We start from the raw sequence: 17,525 nt of genomic DNA on the forward strand, positions 1-17,525 counted from the left end.
AAAGTTTTAAAAAGCTATATATAATAAAACATGTACACATAAACTTACTGTCTTCTGTGGTTGGATTCTTTCCAGTTTGACCAAAAATGACATTAGCAGCTGATAAACAATGCCTGGCCTCCATAAAGCATTGCTGTTAAGGAAATAAACAAGAGTAAATGCAACTGTCCCACAGCCTTATTTGCAATTGATATGGGAAAAGCTATTAAAATCAGGTAAAAACCACTAAGTCGCCGAACATTAAGAAGGTATATAAGACATGTTATGGTATTATCGAGTTAAAAGGCTGCCTCAAACAAGTACAATGCCCCCAAACTCTTAATAATCCAAACTGACTGAAAGACAGCTGCTGACTGAGTTGGCTCTCCTCAGGTAATCGGTAAGTATACAATAGCTACATCATAGACTCCCAAGTACCTCAGATCATCTTTAGGTTCTGCCCAAATAGTCAAAGTTATGTGCACAGTAACTTCTTAGATCACTTACATTCTGTCGGAGGAATTAAAGATTTGATTTTTTTAGGTTTAGAGATCCCTTTTATATCCTACCATTCAAAGGCAAAAATAATGATAGGAAGAGATTCCTGTCTTCTAAAAATCCTCGAATGTATGAGAATTCCCACCAAGTTTTGACGTCCACGACTTTCCACAGACAAACTTTTCAAAACTGCTTTACCAACACACTTGAAGACTTCATAATTCAAATCTGAGCATAGTAAACTTCTCAAATACTTGGATAAGATCTCCTTGTTAATGTGAACACTTTGCATTTATCATGTAAGTCACAGGGCCACCCAGCAAAAGTACAAAGTTCAAGTCCAACTTTTAGTTGGAAGCCATCCTCATAAATATGTCTACTTCATGTTAGATATACCTACCTGATTTTGCTAAGAAGATTTTTAATAGTTAGCTATGACTTTAAAATCTCAACATTGAATGTAGCCCTCCCTAATAGCAAATTCAGAAGCCATCTTGAGAATATCTGGGGACCATGTGTAGTATTAGCCCAACAATATCTACAGATCAGAGTGTTAGTGTAAAACCTAAAAAAAACCCAAAAGTTCATTTACATAAGCAGCTTTAATTGTCCCTCCATAATCCCTTTGCCTTCATTACCACTTCAGCTTTCTCCAGATTGGTTCCCATGAGCAACCACTACTAGAACAATGAGTGCCTTGCTTTGTGCCCTCTAGGTGGCTGGTAAATGTGGGTTAGCACCTGCCAGGTAGGGACTCAACAGTAGCAAAACCTCATCTCTGGAACCAGATGAAGATGAGGATGGTATAAATGACAACTGCTTTTTTTAAAAACATGGTTCAAATCTCTCTCTTTGCAATACAACAGCCAGCTGTCACAAAAACTTATAAACCATCTTGGTAAAAAAATAAAAGCACAAGGTAGTGGAGGTACTCATGAAAATTATTGCATGCTCCATATAAGCAATGTTTAACAACTTTATATTTTAAATTACTTTAATATCTAGATATCTAAGTATTATCAATACCAACATTGTTTAAAGTGATAATTAAAATCACAGTGAATATGTAACTTTAAAACAAGTAAGAGGCCCCCAGAAGCTATAAAGATGGTGCCACAAGCAGAGGCACAAGATAACCCTTTTTGATGATGGCCACAATAAAATGGATGCGTGAGTCAGATTTAACTGAATGCTCTGATATATGCAGCAGCATTACTGACTTAGACCAAATTCCTAGAAGTGGTGCTGCACACACCACAGCCCTTTCTCTCCTGCTAATAGCTTTTCTGAATGAAATTCTGTGGGACAATACTTTAAACACAGGGTGCATTTACAGAATCAGCACTGACAAAAATCTTAGGATAAGGGCCCAGTAAGGATATCGCAGCAGGCAACCAGAGATCTAAGAAGGAACTCTGATAAGCAAAAATTACCAAAACTTCAGAGAGGCTTGTGAATCAGAAATAAAAATAAAAGTAATTTCTATTGCTGAGATATCTGATTGAGGATTAACAAAATATCTAGCTGGGAAAGGTGGCTTAAAAGTGTTTTAGCAAAATCTTGAATAGAGGAACAAATAAGTCAAAAGTATACCAACATGATTCTTAATAATTTTGATAAACAACTAAAAATCCAAAAGTCCCTGTGTAATACTACAGAGAAGTATATCATAAAGACCTGGAACTCTGGAACTGAGCAGAGATATTTCCAATATAGAAAAACTATTATAAAGGAATTAATTCTAAAGAATAACTGAAATACATCACATGCTTTTATCAAAGCCCACATTTAACAGTCAACTTCCTCAGACAAATTCTTATAGCCAGCAGATTACAACTGCCTAAAGATAAAGTTATCTACAAAATAAAATCTGCAATTTAAGGTAACATCTCACTAAAATGAATTGAGATAGCGTGCTTCTAACAAAAAAAAATTGGTCTTGGGTAACATGTAATTTTAGAGGCTAGAAACATATGATAATGATAAAACTCAGTATTTTAAGATTCAATATATTAATGCAACAAAAGCTACAAAATTTTAGCACACTGGCAAACTGGGCTCTATTTTTCTGTCTAGTTTACATCATAAAATATAAGCTACCTATTTTTTTCAAGGTTTAATTATAAGTTCTTGTTATTGCTGTTGAGATGAGAATACGGGCTACTGGTTGGCTACTTTATATGCCATTTTCTGGTTAAAACGATCACAAAGGCACATGCCATTCTAGCTGGATGCCAGCTGTGTGGATATGCTTTTGTTGTTGTCATTGTTGAATTCTATTACAGATGTCCCTAAGCTACCAAGTTTTAAACGATTATATTTTCAAGGTACTATTTGGTCTATATTTCATATACTCTATCAGTAACTTTGTTAGATAACAACTTCAAAAAGCTTACCTTATTGATGTAAAATTGTGACAAGGTAGCAGCATTAATAGCCCACTCTATAGGATGGTAGGCATTGTGCTCAAGCTGGCGTTTTAGGGTACTGTGGCAATAATGAGCAGCCTTCTCAAACACTTCCTTATGCTGGTAGACTTGAGCCAGGTAATATAGGTTATGAGTATAAACCTTCTCAAATCTATGAAGAAAAAAAACACAATATTTGCATAATGGTTTACAATTTATACAGACCTTTCATATATATGTATCTTAATCCTCTCACCAACCCTTTAAATTGGGTCTGGCTATTTGACAGATAAGGAAACTGATCCTTAGATATGAAAGAGTCACATATCTAAGTAAGTGGCGAATGAAGGTTTTAATCGGTTTCAGAATCCACATTCTAGAACTTTTATGAGTGCCTTGAAAGAGAAAACATGTTTTTTAACAATCATCTACACTATGTGAAAATATCTGTGAGGGCTGATTTCTATACCTACTCACCTTTTTGATCTCTCTTGTTCAGTAAGTTTCTCTTCTTCAGGAAGAAAATGCTCAGTAGGATCAAGAGGAGGACTCCCAATCTACAAAGAAAAACAAAACTCTAAAATTTTACTGTAAACACCAAGCGCCCTCTTCTGGAAGAACTGGAGAAATCAAAATTTAAAAGCCCAATATACTTCATTTTTCACTAATTCACTTTCATTTTACCCAAGAAGTAATTTTCTTAACCCATAAAATCTAAAAGAGTCAAAGAATTAAAAGATTTCCTACAAACTCACACTTGACAAAATTTTAATGGCTGTTTCCGGTGAACTTCAAATAAACTAAAAAAAACACACACACAAAAAAAACCATACCCTGCTTTTTAGAGAAATAATTTTTAGGTATTTTAAGTCTTTATTTTTAATTTTTTATTGTTGAAAGTATTACAGATGTGCCCTTTTTTCCCCCATTGACTCCCTCTACCGTGCCCCTCCAGGTATTTTGTCTTAATTCTGTCTGATAGTCTTTTAAAACCTACATAAGCATGACAAATAGAAAAAATGTATACATCCTTAGAATAATATTGTTCTAAACTGACCACTAATGAAAAATCAAAGTTTTAAATAATTTTTCTAATATTTTTTCTCAAGGAAATAAGTATATAGATTACCCTTTTTTAATTTTTTTATTGATTTAGAGAGAAAGAGAAACATCAATTTGTTGTTCCACTTATTTTTGCATTCACTGGTTGATTTTTGTTGTTAGAACAACTCAGCAAAATAAAATTCCCGTTTATTAGTGGACAACATTGTTTCACACATACATCAAAACAGGCCAAAAAAAATAGCAACTGCATAGACAAAAAAAGGGGGGAAAAAAACCTTTTTAACAATCTCATATAAACCAACTACTTATAGTACAGCTAAGTACATACACAAAAAGTTACTGGAATACTCGGAATAAGACTGTTTTGGTTGTTGTTGTTTTTGCTTTTTTTTACAAGGTTTTTTTCACACCACAAGTAAAGTCAGAAGTAGGACAGTGAATGACCCAAAGGCTAGTTTGGTCAACCCAAGATCATTAAAAATGGCTGACCCCTGACAATATGTACAGAAATATAAAATGTAAATAAAAAATACAAATTTTCCTTTTTAAAGTACTTAAAAAAAAAAAAAAAAAAGCAGGGCCTTGTAAGTTTTGGTTCTTTTTTCCCTCCCGTTGCAAATTCACGTTGTGGTTTTGGTTGGATGGTAAAGAGTGCATGTCACCTGCAGGTGGCGCTGCCCAAGTTGGATGGGTGATTGGTGGGTGGGTGGTTGGTCAGGCAGGGGTGAGAGTCTCTACTTGAAGGTGACCATGTTTAGATTATGGGAAGTGGAGGGTGAATAGGTCACAGAGGCCTTTTATTTTTAGTTTAACTTTTCCTTTTTTGCTATCTAGTCATCCTTATCATCTTCAGCTGCCCATTTGCCCGTAGATGCCTCCTTATCTTCATCTCCATCCTCTTCCTCACCATCACCCTCCTCTTTCTCCTCCCCTCCTTTTTCTATCTCATTGTCAGCCTCCTACTCTCCATTTTCCTCATCAGCGTTCCCATTCGCAGGTGCATCTCTTCCATTTTCTGCCTCCTCTTCAACTTCCTTCTTTAAGTCCTTGGTGGTGATCTTGGAGCTGGTGTCCACAGCCATGTCTAGATCAGTGGGGCACGCCAGTGATCGGATGCAGCCGATTTTTTTTTTTAAGTGAGAGCTGGAGGACTCTGGCGAAGAAGCTGCTGGAGTCCCAGGTGGCAGAGGAGGCCCGCGGTGGAGGTGGCTGTAGCCAGCGGAGAGGCAGCCACAGAAGAATGCAAAGATGGCTTTTCAGAGCAGCCAGTTTCATTGCTTGATTCTTGTATGTGCCCTGACTGGGGATGGAATCCCCAACCTTGAGGTACTGGGACGACGCTCTGACCAGCTGAGCTAGCAGGCCAGGGCTGATTACCCTCTTTCAATACAGGGACATTAAAAACAGTTATTCTTGCCCGGCCTGCGTGGCTCAGTGGTTGAGCGTACACCTATGAACAAGGAGGTGACAGTTCGAATCCTGGTCAGGGCAGGTGTCTGGGCCATGGGCTCGATTTCTAGTGTGGGTGTGCAGGAGGCAGCCAATCAATGATTCTCATCATTGATGTTTCTCTCTCTCTCTCCCTCTCCCTTCCTCTCTGAAATCAATAAAATATATATTTTAAAAAAACAACAAAACAGTGATTCCACTGTTTATTGCCTTGAGCTTCTGCTTCCTCCTCTGTAAAATAAGTGTACCTTCCTCATAAGGATGCTAGGAGGATTCAATACAACCCCATCTTAAATCTTCCAAAAGAAGTTACTTAACCTCTGCCTAATTCTGTTTGAGAACAGTCCCAACTACAAGCCCACCCATACTTTAAACTGAATTCACTAAACTCCCAGTAGAAACAATACTTCCTGTTTTTTAAAAAAGTGATCTTACATTTTGTATGCAGACAATAAAAGCATCATGACTTGGGGTCCTAGAATTCACAGAAAGTGAAAATGACTAAGATAGGAAGCAAGGCCAAAGGCAAACACAATAGATTTTTAATTCTGCAAAAACCATCTCAACAATTTTAAGGGCTGCTTAGTATGCTTACCCCTGTCTTAATGAGGGGAATTAGTCAATGTACTGTTTTATGTACATACTTCACTGTTATGACTATCACACTTTACGTGTAACACTGGCAGTTAAATCAGTCTCTTAACTAAAACAGAGGTATAAAAATACAGAGTGGCCTGAACTGTGTGGCTCAGTTGGTGGGGTGTCATCCCATGCACCAAAAAGGTCACTGGTTCCATTCTCAGTCAGGGCACATGCCTGGGTTGCAGGCTCGATCCCCAGTAGGGGGTATACAGAAGGCAGGTGATTGATGTTTCTCTCTCTCTCCTCCTCACCCCTCCTTTCTCTCTTAAATCAATAAAAACATTTTTTTAAAAGTACACAGTATTTTGCTACATGTTTTATGTTTCCTTATTAATACTAGTTTTGAATGAAATATTACAGGTTTTTGGTATCTTTACATTTTAATTTAACAAATTCATGTATTAAGAGAGCCTAAAATCATAAACAGAGACTAACATCTCAATTTGGCTTTGTGGTTCTCTGCTCTTCTTAGAACTTAAAAAGGAAAGTTATAACACCAAGGTAGAAGACCCATGACTTTTAAAATTTTCCAATTTGGGAATATATTCCTCAGGGAAAAAAGCTTTAATTGCCTATAAACATATATTCTAAATTAAACTGACAAAGCAGTACAACCACTATGGAAAAGTGTGGAGTTTACTCAAAAAATTAAAAATGCCATTTGACCTAGTGACCCCCACTTCTAGGAATATACCCTAAGAAGCCTGATATACCAATCAGAAAGAATATATGTACCCCTATGTTCATAGCAGCACAATTTACAATAGCTAAGATCTGGAAAGAGCCCAAGTGCCCCTCAGTAGATGAATGGATAAAAATGCTGTGGTACATTTACACAAAGGAATACTATGCAGCTGTAAAAAAGAAGGATCTCTTACCCTTTAAGAGCATGGAGGGACCTGGAGAGTATTATGCTAAGTGAAATAAGCCAGTAAGAGAAACACAAGTATCATATGATCTCATTTATATGGAATCTAATGAACAAAATAAACTGGTGAACAAAACAGACCCAGAGACATTGAAGCATGCAACAGACTGATGTATTTCAGAGGGAAAAGAAGGGGTGGAAGAAATTAATCAAAGAACTTATAAGCATACTAGAGGCCTGGTGCACGGATTCGTGCACTTTGAAAGGAAATTAATTAGAATATTTTAATATTGCTATTCACCCTTTCTCTATAATAGAAATATCAACCAAATTCATGATCGACAATGACAGATGGAAACACACGCATGCGCTTGGCGCCAGCGAGGGCTTTATATGTATCATGCATGCACGAGTCAACTTAGCCTTTTATGTATATAGATAAACTTGCTTAGTTAGACCTGCTTTCTGATTTAACTAAACTTTTTCCAGCTCAGTGAAGCACCCCAACTTCTCTTTCAAGTAATTGTCAGCAACACAGCAGTAAACATCAACACGAAGCAGATTATTATTGTAGATCACACAGGGAGAACAAAGAGTAAAATATTTAACTGCAGCAGAGTTTGACTATATTCTGCACAGTGAGAAAACCTGAAGTCATTTCAAGGTCCACCATTTCTTCTTTTCAATAGGGTCAAGTTTCTAAACTTTCTAAATCTCCATTTTTCAGCTAATGAAAAGAAAATAGGTTTCTACTGAGTCTCCTATATACCTACTCCAGGACTTCTGTGAGAATCAAATGAGATAAGGCACGGGAAAACATTTCACAAACATTTGGTTAAAGTGTAAAATGTTTGCACCTGGCTATAAATAAAGCAAGTCGTATTCTTGGGCTGAAGAAACTCCAAGGAGGCTAGTCATTAGGGAGAGGAAGCTGGGTATTGCTACATGACATCATTACCCGGCACCCACAGCAACCGTTTCCGGGCTGGGCTGGGCTGGGCTGGGGTCCGCATTTTGCACCATGGGGTCTTGGCAGCATTGACTGCGATTTGGTGGGGTGTCACTCCAGGGTGGTGGCAGAGCCTGTGTCCCACTTGGGAGAAGTCGAGTGTTGATCTGTCGGCACCAGGTCCATGGTGCAGGCCAGTGCGTGTCATGGCAGCTCCTACGTTGAGCATCTGCCCCCTGGTGGTCAGTGCGCGTGTTAGCTACCAGTCGGATGGTCAGAGGGACACTTAGCCTTTTCTATATAGACTACAGGCCCGGTGCATGGATTCGTGCACCAGTGGGGTACCTCGGCCTGGCCTGTGCCCTCTCGCAATCTGGGACCCCTCGGGGGATGTTGGGCTGCCAGTTTTGACCTGGTCCCCACAGGTCCCTGTAGGCCAGGCTGAGAGACCCCACTGGTGCACGAATCTGTGCACCAGGTCACTAGTATGCATATAAGATCTTTGGTTACTCTCTTCCCGCCCTCCCCCCTCCTCCCTTCTCTCTGAGATTCATCAGTCTGTTTCATGTTTCCATGCCTGTGCGTTGAGCATCTGCCCCCTGGTGGTCAGTGCGCATCATAGCTACCAGTCAAACGATCGCTTAGGCTTTTATATATATATATAGATAGATAGATATGCATAACCCATGGACACAAACAATAGTGCAGTGAAGGACTGTGGAAGGAACAGGAGTAGGGTAGAGGGAGTTAATGGCGAAGGGGGGACATCTGTAATACTTTCAACAATAAAGATACATTTTTTTAAAAAGAGAGCAGGAAGGAGAGTAAAACCAGTTTTAGTTGAGTACCTACTACATGCCAAGTACCATCTTATACCTATGTTAGTTCATTCTTTGACCAATGCTTCAAGAGTGCAAGTATCATTATTTCCATTTTACATATGAGGACTCTGAGGCCCAGAGAAGTAGAATGACTTATTGGAAAGCTATACGGTTAATAGGTTCAGGATTCAAACTCAATATGTATACAGAGTCTTTGCTCTCCCCACCCCACGAAAATAATAATAATAAAAATTATAAACTGACAAAGCAAATAGGAATGCTCAATCTGTGGATTCTGCTTACAGTGCATTCCTTCTATCTGCTCTCATCATTTTGACACTACACTGTCCTTCAAGAAGCACTGAGCACTTGTGTTCTACACTAAGTCCAACTACTAAGTGAGACAGCAGAGTCTAGGTTAAAAGTACGGGTTCTGGAATCAGATTGTGAGGATTAGAATCCCAACTTCACAATTTACTAGTGTGTGGAGACAAGTAACTTAATACCTTGTGGTCTGTTTTCTCATCTCTAAAATAAGAATAATAAAAATATCCACCTCAGAAGTTGCCATGAGGATTAAATGAGTTAAAATTTGTAAATCACTTATAACAGTGTCTGCAAGTACAGCTATTAGGTGACTGACTACCTAGACAGCTCTATAGAGAGGTCCCTAAGTATACCGAAGAGTCATACACAAATATTATGAGTAAGGAATTCTTAACATCAGTTCTTGATTAGTTTCAATCAAATCTTAAAATTTATCTGACATGCAACATACCTCTTTCATATACTGAAGATATAGTGCTTCTGATGAGTCTAGGTAAGCTTGTGCTGTTTCAATTTCTTCTCTTTCAGACCACAAGATACCCAGATTATTCTGGAAAATAAAGAGAAATAATGACAATATAAATCTCCTAGTAAAAGTAACTTTTAGTTTCAAAGTCAATATTTTCCTACCAAACAGTACTGGAGTCTGATTAACAATGAATTATTCCCACCCTGGCTGGTTTTGCTCAGTGGATAGAGCATTGGCCTGTCGACTAAGGAGTCCTGGGTTCGATTCTAGTCAGGGGCACATGCCTGGGTGGCGGGCTCGATCCCTATTAGGGGGCGTGCAGGAGGCAGCCAATCAATGATTCTCTCTCATCATTGATGTTTCTATCTCTCTCCCTCTCCCTCTCCCTTCCTCTCTGAAATAAATAAAAATATATTTTTAAAAAACACACAATGAATTATTCCCAATATTGTCCTTATGTAGTGTAAACAGCTACTGATGGGTCCCTAATGATCCCTGCCTCCTGGTTTTCATGCCTTGTTGTATAATCTCTTCCCCTTAAGTATGGGCTGGATTTAGTAGCTTGCTTCTAACAAACAGAACACGGCAAAAGTGATAGAAGGTCTCTTCCAAGGTTAAGTTACAGAACACTGTTCCACTTGAGGTGCTCCTCTCCCACCCTCTCTGACGGACGTCAACTGCCATGTGGTGGCTGTGCATAGACTCACATGGCAAGGAACTGAGGGAGGCCAACTGAAGCCCTCAGACCAACAGCCTGTAAGGAACTGAATCCTGCCAACAATCCCATGAGAGTTTGGAAGACCCTCCTTCAGTTGACCCTTCAAGTGCAGCCTCAACAGGCCAACAATGGGATGAGAGACCTTGAACCAGAGCAACCAGCCAAGCCATACCTAGATTCCTGAAATAAAAGTTCTTTCTTCAAGATCCTAAAATTGTATCACTGTATCAATAGATAGTACACATCGAGACAAAAATGAGCCAGAAACATGTTTTCAAATATCTACAATCTCCAGAGGCCTCTTAACAGTTACATGAATTGTTTTTTAAGTATAACATAAATCCTACAATACAACAGAAACTATTGTATCATTCACAGAGCATCAGACCAGGTAGGGGGAAAAGTTGAATATAAAATAAAAACAGCTAAAAAAGTACTACTACTGGTGAATTCCACCAAACATGTAAGGAAGAAATAATACCAACTCTACACAAACTCTTCTAGAAAAATAAGGAAAGAACACCTCCCATCTCACACTAAATCAAAGACATAACAAGAAAACTACAGACTGATATCCTTCATGAACATAGATACAAAAAATATTAACAAAATTTTAACAAATTGGGTACAAATTGGTCAATCTTAAATTAAGATTAAAATTAGTTTAGATTTTTTTTCTTAATAGAATGAACAGGATTAGAAGAGCTGAAAAGGTATTTTACGATTATAAGAGGGCGAAACCAATGCATTGACCACGACTAAGCGAAGCAGCAAGGGACGTTGAAGTGGGCGATGAGGGTGGAGGAGTTTCCGAGCCGTTTATCCCAAAGCTTCAATCGCGTGGGGCAAATTGTGCCTTCCAACATCTGCCTCTGGCCCTGGCGGGAGCTGGGGCCCTCCCCGCCCCCCGCCTCGGCCGCCGGCAGCAGGCCGGCTCTCACCTGCGCCTGGATGTACAGCGAGACGCAGTCGGGCGACAACCGGTACCTGCGCACCAGCCTCAGGCATTTCATCAGATGCTCCTCCCCCGCCGACAGCTCCTCCGTGTCGATGTGGTTCAGCCCGAGGTGGAACTCAATGACCGCCAGCCTCACCGCGCCCTGGGCGACGGGCCCCTCGACCTCCACCAGCTCAGCCAGCAGCCCCAGGGCGGAGTCCCCCGCGCCCACGTCGTCCTCGGCCTGAGGCCGCTCATCCTCGTCCTCGGGCGCGGGGCCCAGCAGCGCTTTGACCTCTTCCAGCAGAACTCGGGCGCCGTATTTGGACTTGTACGGTTCCTTCTCGGGGTTTTTATGCAGTTCTACCCGCGACAGAGCCAGCGCGGCCTGGAACTTCTCACGAATCTCGGCCCACGAGCCATTCGCCATAGCGGCCTCCGCTGCTCAGGTTTCCCTGATGTTCCCAGTCCGGACTCCCGCCTTCCTTTCTGCTTTACGACACTTCACTTACGGCCCCCGATAGGTCCGGGCACTACATCATTATAGCCAATGAGGTCCGCCAAGGGAACCGCAATATGCTCAGCAGTGACCAATGGGAAGGCGTAGTGATTACCGTAGCAACCGTTGTCATGGAAATGAAGCTGCCAAGGAGGATGGCCCCACCTCCCAGCCCCGGCCTCTGTAATGGTGAATTCCTCTTTCGCTTGGCCCGGTAGAGTTCTATCGATATAAAACTACCGGCTGACTTTATATGGAAATACTGGTGACAAACATATCTACTAATTACTCTTGTTGGTTGATATAAGCTGAAAGGCATAATTCTTTTGGCATTAGTGTGTAACTTAGTCCATCACGATAAAAATGTAACAAGGATCCGATTATTATTACTGTCGAGCCTGGTGAGTGAGAGCTATGAATGTAAAAAGCACTCCGTGATCACTTCAACCCTGAAATGCAGGCTGTAGGGATGTGCACAACTTCCCAAGTAACACGAGTTAAATCCCGAGCTGTGGCAAGGCCCCTCAGGCACCTTTCCCACTACACACCTTCGTAAACTAGCCAGTCAAATTCAGGGCGCCCTGAGGGGAAGCGGGGAGAGCACTTTTAATTATTATGCTATACTGTCTCCTAGTAGGAGCTCAATAAATAAACCACCATGACACACGGTGCTGACCTCTAAAGATCTAGCTGGTAGAACAGCCAGGTGAAAACTAAAACAGAGATTTCTGAAAAATCCTTACACAGACACACACCTAATAAACAAAGACATCAGACTAGGAAACGTACTAGGTGTACTGGTTAGTAATGCGGATTTTTTTTCACTAGATGGAGTTACACATATGTTGATATATATGCGATTTGATATGTATGCTATTTTGTTGTATTGACAAGCTTCAAAACTTCATGTCAAATTTGCTGAAGGTGTTAACATAGTTTTACACTTAAAAACGTCGAATGTCACGCCCAGAAAAAGAGCATTTGCGGGAAGTTATAATTCATTATTTTGAAGAAAAGTGCTGCTGAATACTTCGGGAAGCTTATGATGAGCATGCTCCATCTCAAGATACTTGTGAACGCTGGTTTAAACGTGATGATTTCGATGTGAAAGAAAAGAACATCCAGGTCAACCGAAAAAGTTTGAAGACCAACAATTACAAGCATTATTGGATGAAGATGCGTGTCAAACTAAAAAACAACTTGAAGATTAAACATTGTTCAGCAAACAATTTCTGATCGTTTACAAGCAATGGGAAAGATTTTAAAAGAAGGAAAATGGATGCCACATCAACTGAACAAAAGACAAATGGAAAACCAAAAAGTCATCAGTAAAATGTTGCTTCAACGGCATGAAAGAAAGTCTTTTTTGCATCAAATTGTGACTGGCGATGAAAAGTGGATTTATTTTGAGTATCCCAAATGCATAAAATCATGGGTTGATCCAGGTCAATCAAAATCGACTGCAAGGCCAAATGGCTTTGGAAAGAAGACAATGCTCTGTGTTTGGTGGGATCAGGAAGGTGTGGTGTACTATGAGCTTCTAAAACCAGGTGAAACCGTTAATACTGATCGCTACAGACAACAAATAATCAAATTTGAACCACGCTTTGATCATGAAACGACCAGAATGGGCCAGAAGACATGGCAAAGTAATTTTTCTTCATGACGACGCACCATCACACACTTCAAAACCAGTTAAAGACACGTTGAAAGATCTTGCCTGGGAAGTATTAACCCACCCACTGTATTCACCAGACCTTGCTCCTTAAGATGACCACTTGTTCTGATCAATGGCACACACACTTTCTGAGCAGCACTTCACAATGTACGAAGAAGTGGAAAATTGGGTCTCTGAATGGTTTGCCTCAAAACGAGAAAACTTCTATTGGGACGGTATCCACAAATTACCTGAAAGATGGGGAAATGTGTAGCTAGCGATGGACATTACTTTGAATAAAGCACTTTTGATGTTTCTCTTGAAATTATCGTGTTTTCTTTGATGACAAAATCTGCATTATTAACCGGTACACCTAGAAAGATGGAAGAGTTCTAGCTGACAGTTGGGGAACATTATTTCCTCTCTTGGCCTTCTTTTTATACCAGTATTTTGAGTATTGATGGTCGTGGGATGTTCCCTGTGAGATGTCATAAAGCAGTCCCTGTGGAATTCATCCAGTGAGTGGTATACAGATCAATGCAGTGACCCGAGATCAAGCTCATGGAAGGTAATTAGAAGAGAGGGAAAAGTATAAGGCATGTTGTGATGAAAGGGAGTTAACTTGTTTGGTCAAAGCACAGCTAATGTTTATCAATTATGTTTTCCAGTAAAAATAAGACACTAAGAAGAGCACTAATTTGTCTTTACACCGGGGAGCCAACTTAATGGAAAACTCGTTAATAAGAGCAGGGTAACAGTCATCTGTAGTATACAATATTGATCTGAAAGTGCCGGAAAATGCAGTTGGACATTCTTTTGAACAAATAAGAGGTATAATGATTGGGAAGAAGATGGAAAAATTATCATTATTTACAGATGGTATGATTGTCTTCCTGAAAAAGCAAAGTAAAACTAAACAGAAAAAGTAAAAAAAAAGTTTAGTAAACAGGCGGGTCACAAATAAAGGTACAAAAACCAACCTTTCATTGGAGGAATGATGCAATGGAGAAAAAGGTCACTTTCATAACAGTAACATCAACAAAAATCTAGCATAAACTTAACTTATTTAATGAATTAAATAATAAGAATGTAAGACGTAAGTTTTGTTTCCCAGACTGTAAGCCCTAAACAGTATTACCTATTATAAGGAAACCCGGTTCCTTCAAGAAAATGGTAATTCTGGTTCTGGGACAGGATGAGCCTGGCTATCTTGTCACACCAGAAATCTAAGAAACCATCAAAGACTAGAAGGGTCAGTTCACCAATACCCTGGCGCAGAAGCTGAGGTCACCATCAGATTTGAGATATTTCAATTGGATAGAAAACTGTTTCAGCAATGCAGACAATTAAGTGCATTATTGTGGGCGATGGTGCCATTGGTAAAATATGTCTCCTAATTATCCTACCCAATAAGCAAATTTCCATCTGACTATGTACCAACCGTTTTTGACAACTATGTAGTCACAATTATGATTGGTGGAGAGCCATATACTCTTAGACTTTTTGATACTGCAGGGCAAGAGGATATGACAAGATTATGACTGCTGAGTTATCCACAAGCAGATGTGTTTCTAATCTGTTTTTCAGTGGTCTCTCCATCTTCATTTGAAAACATTAAAGTGGGTGCCTGAGATAACTCACTACTGTCCATAGACTCCTTTCTTGCTTTTTGGGACCCAAACTGATCTCAGAGACGACCCTCTACTAATGAGAAACTTGCCAAGAACAAACAAAAGCCTATCCCTCCAGCGACTGCTGAAGAAAATCTGGCCCGTGACCTGAAGGCCGTCAAATATGTGGAACGTTCTGCTCACACAGAAAGGCCTAAAGAATGTGTTTGACGAAGCAATACTGGCTGCTCTGGAGCCTCCAGAACAGAAGAGCTGCAGGTGTGTGTTGCTATGTTCATAAAACATCTCTCCAGAGCCTTTCTGCACAGCTGGTGCCAACATCATACTAAAAGCAATATTTAAATCAAACTCAAGATTAAGCATTAAAATTCATATTTGCGATAAAAGAGGCTCTTGCCCACAAGAGAGAATATCTGAAGCAATTTATTAAAATCTTGGCAGCTGGCCCCTCAGCTCTTGCTTTCTCCGAGAGCTGCCTTTACTAAAGCTGACAGCTCTCCCAGCATTTCCCTCCACAGAAGACCTATTGTCACGGCCTCTGGAGGGGCAATTCCTGGAGGGACTGCTTCAGCCAAATAAACAAATAAACAAAAACTATGCAAATAAATCACCATCTGGGGGGGGGGGGGCAGGCGGTAGGCTCTTGCTGTTCAAAGAGGGGATGGACAATTTGAGCATGAAATAACTGTGATAGATTAAAGTATATCATATGTTAAAACCTACAAATATAGTGATCAACCAAAGGACTTGTATGCATGCAAATAAGCATAACCAATGGACACAGATAGTAGGAGAGTGGGAGTGGCCGGGAAAAGGAGACATGTAATACTTCTTTCAACAATAAAGAATTTAAATTAAAAAAAAATTTTACAACTTTATAAATAATAAACAGTAACAATGAAAAACAAATGGCTTGGCTTCTTCAAAAACTAAGTTGCAAGGAAAAAAATCCCCACCTATAGGGGAATTTGTCAATAAACAAAAATACTACATATGCACTTACCTTTTAACCAAGACATCCCACTTCTAGGAATCTACCCTGAAGATACACCTCCAACAGTATGAAACACAGACACAAGATTCCTCACTGCAGCACTGTTTGTAACTGCAAACTATAGGAAACGTATGTGCTCTTACATAAGAAATAAGAAAAAGGATGAATAAACTATGTTATACCCACACAATGGAGTATGATGCATAAAATAAGGTTTCTATGAACCAATGTGGAGTGATTCCAGGGTATTCTGTTAAGGAAAAAAGGCAAAATGCAAAGCAGTACTTATAGAATGACATTCTTCATCTTAATATCCTAGTTTTGATCATTGTACTATGGTTATATAAAACATTAACATTGGTAGAAACTGATTGGAGAGCATACAAAACTCTGTACTATTTGAATACATTTTAAGAAAATATGTTTTCATTGGTTTTTAGAGAGAGAGGAAGGGATAGAAACATCAATGAGAGCCCCGTCGACATAGCTGAGTGGTGGGGCGTCTACCGATGAACAAGGTCATGGTTTGATTCCCAGTTGGGGCACATGACAAGGTTGCAGGCTCGATTCCCAGTGTGGGGCGAGCAGGAGGCAGCCAATCAATGATTCTTTCTGATCATTGATGTTTCTATCTCTCTCTCCCTCTCCCTTCCTCTCTGAAATCAGTAAGAAAACTTTATTTAAAAAAAACAAACATCAATTTTTCAGTCTATAATTAATCTGGGATTTAGTGTAAAGATCAAGTTAGAGTTCTAGAAGAAAATGAAACTTTTATAACCTTGGAGGTGGGGAATACTTTTCTAAGCATAAGATAGCCAGAAATGATAAAAGATTGATAGTTACAACTACATAAAAACTTTGTCAAACATCCCACACAATTAAAAGACAAAAAAATTTTCAAGAGTATTTGCTACATATGATCACTACTAATAAACAAAGAACTTATCGACAAGAGGCAGACCCCAGTAGAAAAAGACAAGTATATAGGGTAATTTTTTAATGCTAATTGTCAATAAATAGGAGATATTATCCCTCACTCAATTAAAAGGTTAAAATAAAAATGACATCATTTTGTACCTAGCAAACTGACAAAAGGAAGCCAAAATCCAGGGTCCCATTGCTGCAGGGAAACAGGTTCTCATTCGTTGTAGGGTGGAACTGTAAACTGGTACCACATTGACAAGCAACTTGCACCAAAACTTGATACACATTCACTCTGACCCTGAAATTCTTTTAGAAAACTTGTCCTAAATTGACAACCAGACAAGTAGGCAAAGATTTACACAAGGGCACTCATTTTAGGGTTGTTTATAATAGGGAAAATTTGCAAATAACCAACATGGCCATCTCAATATACAGTGAGATACTATGTAGTCTCAAAATGTCATAGATCTATACTTTCTGAAGTGTGCATTACATGTTGAGGGGGGGAAGAGCAACTCACAAAATTGAATGAATGGTTCCAATTTTGTAAATGAATTCCTGGAAGAGATGCTCACAAAAATGTTAGATATGAGGTGACTGTTAGGTTTTTTCTTCTTCTATGTTTGAACTTTTATATGCACCATTTATTTTTAAAATAAAAATTTCAAGCTATTTTCAATTTCAGGGAAA

General features: G+C 39.4%; 1 protein-coding gene and 1 pseudogene across 1 annotated transcript in view; one reads left to right on the forward strand and one right to left on the reverse strand.

Annotated features, from left to right (window-relative positions):
- The window catches only part of KIFBP (kinesin family binding protein), a 34,283-nt gene extending 22,646 nt beyond the window's left edge, over nt 1-11,637 (reverse strand). Inside the window, exons 1-5 of the mRNA XM_008145438.3 lie at nt 11,135-11,637; nt 9,458-9,556; nt 3,363-3,442; nt 2,874-3,057; nt 49-133 (exon numbers count right to left, since the gene is read on the reverse strand). Of these exons, the coding sequence (XP_008143660.1) occupies nt 49-133; nt 2,874-3,057; nt 3,363-3,442; nt 9,458-9,556; nt 11,135-11,560 (874 nt within the window). The 5' untranslated portion in view covers nt 11,561-11,637. The remainder of the gene's footprint in view (nt 1-48; nt 134-2,873; nt 3,058-3,362; nt 3,443-9,457; nt 9,557-11,134) is intronic.
- Nucleotides 11,638-14,622: 2,985 nt separating this feature from the next.
- On the forward strand, nt 14,623-15,197 carry LOC103289595 (cell division control protein 42 homolog; annotated as a pseudogene).
- Nucleotides 15,198-17,525: the final 2,328 nt, after the last annotated feature.

The sequence above is a fragment of the Eptesicus fuscus genome, chromosome 17 (genome assembly GCF_027574615.1).
Source record: "Eptesicus fuscus isolate TK198812 chromosome 17, DD_ASM_mEF_20220401, whole genome shotgun sequence".
NCBI lineage: Eukaryota > Metazoa > Chordata > Mammalia > Chiroptera > Vespertilionidae > Eptesicus > Eptesicus fuscus.